At 42.0% G+C, this 10480-nt stretch overlaps 1 protein-coding gene across 1 annotated transcript; it reads left to right on the top strand.

The window, feature by feature from the left end:
• Positions 1-6621: 6621 nt before the first annotated feature.
• ASCL4 (achaete-scute family bHLH transcription factor 4) lies at positions 6622-7188 on the top strand. Its single transcript, XM_075051544.1, has one exon. It carries the CDS (start codon positions 6622-6624, stop codon positions 7186-7188), a length of 567 nt encoding a protein of 188 aa, XP_074907645.1.
• Positions 7189-10480: the final 3292 nt, after the last annotated feature.

The raw sequence follows: 10480 nt of genomic DNA, 5'->3' as shown, positions 1-10480 counted from the left end.
GGACGGGGACGGGGACGGGGGCCGCTTCCGCCGCCGCTCGCCACATCCAGGAAGCGGCGCCACCGCCCCGGGGATCGGCCGTTTGGGACGGGCCCGGCCGTCTCCGCCGGGCTGGTGTGGAGGGGCCCGGCCGGGGCTGTGGGGCCCTCCCGGTTCCGTGTCGGGCCGGGCCGTCGCTGAGCTCCTGGCAGCTCCTTTCACCGCCGCCTTCCCGCCTTACTTCCAGATTATTTCCAGCACTTGTGGGTGACACCGGGGCGAGAGAGCGGGCCCGGGAGCCGAGCCGGTGCGCCCTTTTCGGAGGAGCATCTCGTGAGGCGGCATCCCCGGCTCGGTCGGTCGGCGGACCGAAAACCCTTGCCCGCGGTTTCATGTGCCGCTTCTTTGCAGAAGGTTCCGACGCTTCCTCTGGTTTTCCACACAATGGTCCCAGCTATCCCACTGCTTTCTCATGACGGCCTGGTATCTGCTGTCAGTACAGGGTTGTGTTTCGTGTCCACCGGTACCATCGGCCCGTACGTCCCCAGCAACCTCCTGGACATCAACTGTTGTTCAGTTATCTATGATTTATGGCTCGTGTGTGTGCAATTCCGGCTAAGGCTACGTTTCAAAGGAATCTCTCGATGTGTGCAACTAGTTCTGTAGCTCGCTTTTGCCTGTGACACGTCAATGTTCATCACATACGCTGCTCAAATTAGTCTACAAGTTCCTTAAGGGCCAGGGTGAACAGCTGTTTCCTGAAACACCAGAGTGTGGTCCTGTAATTTCATCATGCCTGACACTTAAAACGATGCCTCATTAAATGAGACATCTCTTGATGCGATGTCTGCACAGGAGGAAGCTTAAGGTGTTTTTCTGCCTGCTACCTTTTGATCTAGAGAGCCTAAATGTAGGATCTGGAAGGGCCATTCCAGTTCAGTACAAATCCATCAGTTCTTCTAGCGGTGGAAACATGCCTTCCTCATTTGGCTTCAGCTGTCAGAAAGTTAGGCGCCCTGTATACACTAGTTATTCAAGCTCGCTCTGTAGCTGAAGGAGAGAAATAGGCTGCTGCAGAGAGTGCTTCATCCCACCCTGAGGTAGGTGTCTGAGATGTGTGAGAAGAATTCCCTTTAGAGCTGCCTCTCTGTGTCTATGGCCTGTTACTGGGACCTGCGTAATTAGCTTAGTCTAAATATATAACTTCTAGAGGACTACATTTAGGCAAAGTAAATCCAGGTCTCTGTCATTCGTGACCAAAAGAATGACCTCATTTAGTTTACCACATATCCCACAACCTCTCCTGTTCTCCACTAAGCCAGATAATCCTTACTCTAACCATGACTGAGTGTATCTGAATTGGCGCACAAACATTATATCAAGTCAAGAAAGAACTCATCAAGTCCTCAGGTTTTCAGGGGCTGCTGAGCTTGTGATGAGGGGTTTATCTGTACTTCATTTTTACGAGTGTAGCACCACATATTCACATGGTTGGTGCTAATACTTCACATCTTCCTTAGAAACTCCAGCAATCAATTACAAGCCCAGAAGTCTCCCTCTTCACATTGCATTCCCTAATACATAGAAGATGACTGAAGACCTTCTGTTTTCAGTTGTCATCTTTACAACTTCACAGTTATACTCAGTACATCTCAGTTCTGTCCTGAAACGCTAGGTTATCCCAAACCCTCAGCTTGTCTTAATGGCAATTACGATAGTGTAATTCTGCCGCAGAACTGCCCTGGCACTGAAATCCTCACGCTATTTCAACTATCTGAGCTGAAGGTAGTACTTTGAGCCTATGAGCCAGATTGGATGTAGTCACATGCATAGATAAGAGTGTTTTTTCCTACTGTCAAACATGAGTCCTCTGAGATTCCAGCTTTTTTTGTAGTCATTTTACTCCCTTGAACGAGTGATATCTTAACTACCAGTTTAAAGCACACATATCAAAGGAAGCCAGTGATAATATGAAGTGTCACTGAATGAGAAATTAATCTCTGTCTACAGAGATGTACTCGGCATGCCCAAGGTATTGTGATAAAACACATTTGAGAGCTGTTTCTTCTGCAAGGGAAGATTTTTTTTTATATACCAAACACTTTTATTATATGTGAAGTGTTTTGATAAGACAACTGCACTATGTCCCCTGAAAGCTTAGTTTATTGACATTTATAGCGCTACTTGCTGCGTGAAGAACAAATTGCAGAGCTATTTTTCAAGTCGTCTTCAGATCCTGGAGACGTACTGAAAGATAAGGGAAATTCGTGAATCCACGGGGGAAAGAGATGCAGTAAGCACGCTTCAGTCCTTCTTTGTAGCATGAGTGGAAGTCCCTGCTGGACCGTGCCCACATCTCAGTATCGTCAGTTCTCTTCTGCTGTTGCAAACCTGCCCTTGGCTTCTTTCTCAGAGTGAGCAGAATTACGCTGTTTTAACATCAAAAATCCAAATTTCTCAGCACCTTTTATTGGCTTGACAGCACTTTGCAGGCCTGGATTTTGGTGGTAGTCACAGTATGAAACCTGGGTAATTTAGGCACAGCTCTCACTTCTAGCTATAGAGCTGGAAAGAGATGGCCCATGCTTAAGGATAAAACAGGATTAGAGAGGCACAAAACTATTCAATCATGTATTTCTGGATCTTAGTCTACATCGCAGTTATTACTATAATTCTGTGGTATGCAGTTAACAAGAGAAACTGGTAATTTCACAATTTTATATCTGTTAATAGATTGCAGCAGCCCAGACAAACTATGATATGTATAATAACTACTCGAATTTAGTATAATTATAGCACAGTAAAATATAACAAATGCACAATGTTGCGAGGGTTTCTTTTTAAACTCCTGAGGTGTTTTCTTCTTCTTCCTTCTCAGTAATATGTTCACAGATAAAATAGTTGAGACATCATCTGTTGGGAAGTAGGTGGACTTGCATGTGTTCAGCTGACTTGTGTTTCTGCTACAGTATTTCCACTGATGACTTTCTTTTCAGACACAGAGGAACACGGTGTCAGGGCGAATCTGTTGCTTTGAGTAATTCAAAGTAATTCAAAGCAACCACTGTGTAATGTCAGTAGTGTTATTAATTATTCTTGTGGGAGTGTGAAGGTGTTGAGGGTTCTTTTGTGCAAAGATTACATTCTTATAGATATTGTGTTAGGATATATGCAATTAAAACCACAACTAAGTTAGATCTGGAAGGAAGGTGCCTCAATGTTTTATTTTTAGGTATGTCGGAAATATTTTCTATTCATTTTGCCTGGGTAATTACGTGTGTATAGTGAAGTAAAAGGAAGGAGAGAAGGAAGGGAAACTGTCTGAATGCCACAGTCAATGGAGTATGTAAGGAATCTGCCAGCGTCCCCATTTAAATTTTGTATTGAAAAACAACAACAACAACAAAAACCAAACCAAAGCAAAAATCCAAACCAAACCAAAGCATAACATACAATAGAAATAGAAACGGTACAACTTCTGCCGTTGTAGAGCAGCGGATAACGCCTGATTTGTACCACCTGGAAAGCAATCCAGGCCATCTGCTTTGTATCAGCATGGAGGATATTGCATTCTGGAGTCAAAGCATCATCCAGACAAAGGTGTGAAAAGGAGTTAATTGGAGAAACAGTGTAAGAAAGAAGATCAAAGGCTTGTCTTAGAAGAGGAACATTATCCATGTAGTCTTAACCTACTCTTAAAATTAAAAACAATGTATTAGCCTTTAGCTTTGGTGGGCCAGTCCTGCTACTTTCACCGTGTCTGCATGTGCAGACTCGTTGAGAAGGGCCTGTTTTGTGCACAGGTTGGTAAGAGAGCGATACGTTGCTTTAATCCCACTCATGCTCTCAACAAGGACCTTCAATGGGACGTAAGGTGCATTGGACTTGCGCTGGCTCCCTGCCCAGGGGCAAATCCCTTTCCGAGGAAGTGACCTTAGACTGTCAACAAGATACAACCTTCAACAAAAGCCTGTGGCGTATTTTCTTATTTCTCTTGCACACAAACAAAGTGAGACTGCAGAGTCCATTTGATATAAGATCAGCTTCAATCATTCAGATTAACAAATGGCATTTACCTGAAATTTTTCTTCACGTATGTCTCTAAAGGATTAACAATGTGGATTTTTCTGTAGGAAGAGCGGATGTCTGTTTAGGACAGGTGCAATTCAGACACCCTGGGAAGTGCTGGTGACCTGCATTTACAGTAAACATAGAAAAGAGGTCTGGCAGCAGGGAATAGTGCATCTGCATGACAGAACTGAAACATAACCCTGCCTTTTGAACATGGCTAGACTTCTGGCAAGGTCATGGAGAGCTGTGAAACATTCTGGCACTTGAGAGGCCCCCCCGAGAAGCACACTTCCATTTCCTTACAGGAATACTGCCAGAGAGCAGTGTTTTAAATCTAATGGTGACACAAATCAAATGTCCTTCAGGTATTTGCTTAGAGGCCAACGTCCTCTTTGTTTTAAGAAAACGTTAAGTCCTGGCCTACTTGAGTGCTACAGCGAATGAGCTATTTTCATTTAAGCATTCATTTCTGAAAACATTTTTACTGGACAACAGAGTTTGTAGTGTAGGTGATATTGAAAAGCCCATACTGTTCAATGTTTCCAAAGACTTTTTAAAAGGCTGAAAGGCTCTCTTGATTATTTGATCTGAAATGAGTTGTACATACCTGGGGTGTTCCCCAGTAATTCTTGCCTCACACCCATACCTTCCACCTGAGCTATGGCGCATATTGTAGAAAGACATTTAGTTGTGACTGGAAAAGATCTCAACCCCTCATGAAACGCATTAGCTAACTCTTAGGTAATGCTACAAAACCTTCAGCTTCAAACATCAGCTCTTGCTAGGCAATGTTAGTGACGGAGGCAAAAGTAGGTGGATAGTTGCCCTGGCTTTTGAGCCATTTTGGTGCTGATCCTGCCCCTGGCATAAATCAGAGTCCAGAGTCGTTCTCACTTATGTCTGTCTGGAACGGTCTGCCTGTACGTTCGTCATACTTTGAAGATTACCATTGGTTTTTGAAGCTGCAGAATAGGCCAGCAAAGATACAAAGCTAACTTGAAAATGCACACTGACATCATTGCTGCTGGTTTCTGACTCAGCAGAGACATAGATGTGTTACTCAGAGTGGAGGATGTTGTTTCAGTTACTCATGCTTCTGAGGCAGTTTGGCATGAAAGACTGAACAGGGCGGAAACTTTCACTTTGAGCAAAAGAACAGTTTTAGTAGCGCCTACGTGCCTGTACCTTTTCATGTCCATCCCTTCCCACAACTGTCCCAGACCAAACATTCAACTCCCCAAACTGTTGGTGGCAAAAAAAGGAAATGCAGTTAACTGTGAAAATGTGTTTTCAGAAAAAAATTATAACTATGGAGCTCTTGAACAACAACAACAACAACGTGAGAAAAGTCAAAGACCCTCCAGTTGCTGCAGAAGAAGATCCTAACACAACAGGATATCTTAGAGGAAAGGCACGGATGAGGACATTATGCCCTTATACTGCCAAAAGTCCTTGTATTTTGTCCACGTCTTCTCCTTGGCAAGCTGCAGGCAAACTGAAGGATGCAGTACAGATCTGGCAGTCAAGAGGGATTTTCAGCTCCCCAATTAAAGCAGTGTGTAGGGTCTATCAGGTAAGCCAATATCTGTGTAAACATCTAGTAATAGCTACACAAGGGGAAATCAGGGCATCACCTTTGTATTTGTTTATCTGAGGCAGATGCTTATAGTGATGGCCAGAACATTTCTGCAATGAGCAGAAACATGCAAAATGTTGAAGATTTTTTGAAAATGCTCAGGTTCAGTTTGTGAAACTCATGCTTCTTGAAAAAGCCTCTCTTTGGGCAAAGCAAGCAGTTTTCCTCTTATGCTTGCAGGTATGCATTCTTGATCTGACATGACTTGCAACCACAAGAGAGCACTCTTTCCTTTGAAGATTTCTCAGCTTCCCCAGAAAGCTAGAGACATGCCATACAAGTTTTGAAAACTGCTTGTGAGCTGTTTCAGTTAGACCAGAGCAGCCGAAACAACAAAGCTTGCAGTTGTCTTTTGGATTTCTTTGTGAAAAGCCTTTGGGTAGTTTTCAGATGACAGAAGATCCTTGGTTCCTGAAAGGGAGGAGTTCTGCCAAAACTTTGAAGATTTCTGTAAACTTTGCAAATTACCCATCTTTTGGAGACAATTATATCAAACGATATCATGGATTACAATACATGAGAAGTGTTTAGAGCCTGGAAGATTATTTATGTTTGGCATTAACTCTTATGGTCATAATTTCAAGCGGAGAGAAAAGGAATACACAGGAACCCTCTTATTATCTTTTGAAATATGAAGATCAGAGGAAAAGAATGGTTTAAAGTGTGGAGTGATGGTCCTCAAAACCTGTCTGTAAGTTAGTTGGCATCCTACATCTATAAAAACAACAAGGCTTAGAGCTGATTTCCAGGCACAGAGTGGACTTCATGAGTTGTTAGCAGTGCTTTGAGATCTGAGTTTTTATACACCGCAGGAGGAAATTGCAGCCTGCGGGGCAGAGTACCTATACAAATGTTTCCTCCTTGCTTGGACTGATACAAGATTTGGAAGCCAAATTCGGGAATTGACATTCTACCAGCGAGGAAAAAAAGGAAGCATGGACAGCAATAAAGATGATGATGGACTATTGAACCGGATTGCATTTCCAGGAGCTATGTCCCTGGCTAACAGCCATGTGCATCCTCATGGGGTTCCCCTGAGAGAGCCCTTTGCGGTTCCCTTCCATCTGGACCCGTCTTACTGGGAGCAAGCCTACCGCGGGCACACAGGTCGCATCTCCTACATCCCATTCCCTGGCTACATGGGCATCTATGACTATTCCTTTGAGCCTGCCTTCATTCGGAAGAGGAACGAGAGGGAAAGGCAGCGGGTGCGCTGCGTGAACGAGGGCTACACACGCCTGAGAGAGCACCTGCCCAAGGAATTTGCTGACAAGCGCCTCAGCAAAGTGGAGACCCTGAGAGCTGCAATAAGCTACATCAAACACCTGCAGAGCTTGCTGGACTGCCACCCCTTAGGGTCTAACAGTAAGGAAACGCTCTCTGCCAAGGAGCTCCCAGAAGCTCCCAGTCCTGGTCCCCTGCGGGAGTGCAACAGTGATGGAGAATCTAAAACCTCTTCAGCTTCATCCCCCTACAGTGAATTTGAGGAGACAGGCAGCTAGGTAACGGCCTCTCTGGAGACAGAAAGCTTCGAGTTCAGCTGAAAACCAGATCTAAAACGCTGGGGATTTTTCTACAGATGAAAATGAAAACCAGGAAAAGGAAAAACAGCTAGGGGAAAAAAAAAAGGTATTTTCAATCTGTCAAAGGACTTTAAAAGTTGTCTGTACAAAACCTAAAGATGATTTGTTAGCAAACAGATATCTCTCAGGTTGCTTCGGCTGTGTTACTAAACTTCCTCTGGATTGTTAAAACTGAAGCGACGTTTGCATTCTACTTTTCATTCAGCTTTTATTCTGTTTGTCTATTTTCTTTTGCCTTTCACTCCATGAGACAACAAAACGAGATAAATCTATTTCAGGAAATTCCCCTCCCCTTTCTCCTGCTTCCTCCTGTAAGTTTTATTGTCCCTTTTTCCTGACTGCTAACCTGAGATGCAGTGGGTTGCAAACACTTGTGCTGGGAAAGGTAAGATTTAGGTAAACTGTCTTTACCTGAAATTTTTAGAAAACTCACAGAAATACTTCCATTTCTGAAAAGACAATTTTTAGAATATAAATAAGGCTATATTTGGGAATTAATTTCTTTTATGGCATCTTCTAAAGTGAACGAAGCAACTCCTATATTGGACACTGGCTGTTTGGTGATTATTTGAAGGATAATTTTCAGGAAAAGAAAATCTGACACTTTCATTCTAATCAATGCTAGGAAGAGGGAAACAGAGTTCTGTAAAACTGCACCTTCAAAAGCAAAGCTCCACTCATGATACTGAAAAAATGTTTCTAGCCTTTTTCCTTCTTTTCTGAAAATTGAGTTTGTGGACAAAATAGTCTTGATTGTGTCTTTTTGGCAGGTCAGAGATTCTATGCTTAGAAATATGTTCCTGTAGTGGTTAGATACTGGTGTGTACAAAAAGGACAACATTGAACATATCAGTTCACATCTGCATGAAAATGTAGATATTTCTCCTTTTGTTTAGAATATTGTATTACTTTTTCAAAGAATACACCTTTTAAAATTAATATCTCAAATTCTATGGAATACCTTTCATTTGGATCATGTCTATTTAAAATGAGAATTTGTCTCCAAATTGCCCTAAAATCTTCCTTTCTCCAAGGCCAGATTTAAATAACGTTTAGCTATGTGCTTAAATCTCATTCTGAATATGGGGTAAACTCCTTCTTACCCATACACTTTCTACAGACCTTTCAAACTTTGCTTTTTTGGCGTCATGTAGGTGAAATAGTTTTGTATCTTTTTGTCTTTCCTTCCTGTCATCCTGACTGAACACCTGAAAAAATACTCATATATAAATAAGAACAAATACTGATCAAATACCTCAAAACATGTCCATAAATTTCATTTAAATAAAAAATTTAATTAGTCCTGGCTGCGGGTTTTTTTCACATTCAATTGATAACAAACAGGACAGCACTGTTCGCAGGAGTAGTGAATTTTCAGGAAAGAATAAAGAAAATGGATAGGAAGTAAATATGAACTGCTACCTATGAAACTAAATTTTTAATCTAGATTTTTAAATCTAGATAAGGCGTGGGTTTGTACCATGGGCATCTAATAAAAATTATTGAGTATAAAAATACTCTGCTGATCTCTAGCAGACTACTCTGAACATTTGTACCCTTTTAGCTCTTGTGTCCATGCAGTCACAGGCTTCATTCTTTATTCTTTACATGGTAGCCAGCTTTGTTTTCTAACGACTATTTTGTTTTTCTAAGGGCTGTAACTTTTGCAGGATCTGTTTCCCAGACCCAAAGAGTAGAGCTCTAGTTACCTGGACAGTTCAGATCCAGAGCCAAAGCACTCATTTCTGGGCGTGTGTTTGCATTTGTTGTTCAAGAAAGGGGAGGAGGGCAAGGTAGTGGTCTGAATGTCTGATTGGGATGCATTATTTTTTTACTTTTTTCGTTTCCTTTGAGGTTTCTGACGAGATTCAACCTCTCTCTCTCTGCCTCAGTTTTGAGATTTCTGGAAATATGGTAGTGCTGCTGGTAACTCTGTCAGTAAGCCTGAAGTGCATTTCTCCCTCAAAGCAGAGATTAAATCTTTGTTATCTATGAAAAACATACACTTCCTTAGAGTACCTGAGACAAATTCTGTGAAACATGTAATTGTTTGTAAAGCACTCTGAAGATGAAAAGCAGTTACTGTACATATAATGACAATAAATAGCCAAATCAAACCGAATGACTAAAAATAAAAATTACCAGAATGACCGTTACTTCCTGGGCAGGACACATCAGATAATGCCCCAAATACATTTTTAGGTCAGATAGTTATCACAGAGGTTTCACCACTACAGACATATATCCAGGAACCATAATCCTCTGATTTCCAAACTCTAGAGAGATGGTGCAGCGTGCCACCTTCTCCACAACCAGCTAGTTAGCTTGGCCGAAGTGGACTAGGTTGTGTCTCTGCCCACTTTCAGCTTCATCTCACGTAGGATGTTCCTCAACGGGAGTCTACCGAGTGGAAAGCATCACACCCTGGGCCTGTGCTTGGCCGTCATCGCTCTACGGTGTCTCTTCCCATGTGAGACACAGGCTGCTCTGCTGCACATCTAGATGGGGCTGGTTTATTTGTTGCATATCCTTAATACTCTGCAGTCAGAACCAAACCTGGATTTGGTGAAACAATATTCTGGGAGAGGCCTCTGGACCTCAAGTCGAGGAGACTGGTTAAGAGTCTACATTTCAATAAAACTGTAGCTACATTTTTTTTTTTAAGATTATACATCTTTAACAGCTCTGGAGATGTCCTTAAAATACCTCCCAATCCAACCTCAATGCTGAAGGTGCAAAAGCCAGAATGTCACAGATAGCTTAATTTAATTTTAAAGGAAAATTAATTTCTGGATAAAAAGGTAATTCTTTCTGTGTGAAAAATCTGTCACAGGTTGAACCACTCTCCTTAGGAAAGTTGTACATTTTTATTTCTCACAGTTCCTGTTGTCATGCAAACCTCTTGCACACTTTTAGCACAAGGAAGTAGAAAACAGCTCAAGATTTCCCAAATATGGATCAGTGCTACAGGCATCAATAAAGGTTTAAAGTGAATGCTACATTTCAAAAGCTTTCTTAAGATGTTTCTGTCTAGACAAAGGTTTTCTTCAAAGCTTCTAAAGTGTATCATTATCAGACTTTGAAAGCAGACAATGATCCAGCTTGTCACTATGAGAATTAAAGTTTTAATAAAAATGTTGACCAGAAGAATTCTCTCCATGTGGCACAATTGTTATTTACAAGAAAGGTGAACACTGATATCCATAGGCAA

This window comes from Buteo buteo, chromosome 19 (genome assembly GCF_964188355.1).
Source record: "Buteo buteo chromosome 19, bButBut1.hap1.1, whole genome shotgun sequence".
NCBI classification, from domain to species: domain Eukaryota; kingdom Metazoa; phylum Chordata; class Aves; order Accipitriformes; family Accipitridae; genus Buteo; species Buteo buteo.
Note: the sequence above shows the minus strand (reverse complement) of the source record. Positions and strands in the feature narration are given on the sequence as shown.

Excerpts from the sequence above, each read along its gene's own strand:
- ASCL4 (XM_075051544.1), top strand. The coding sequence starts at position 6,622 with ATGGACAGCAATAAAGATGATGATGGACTATTGAACCGGATTGCATTT.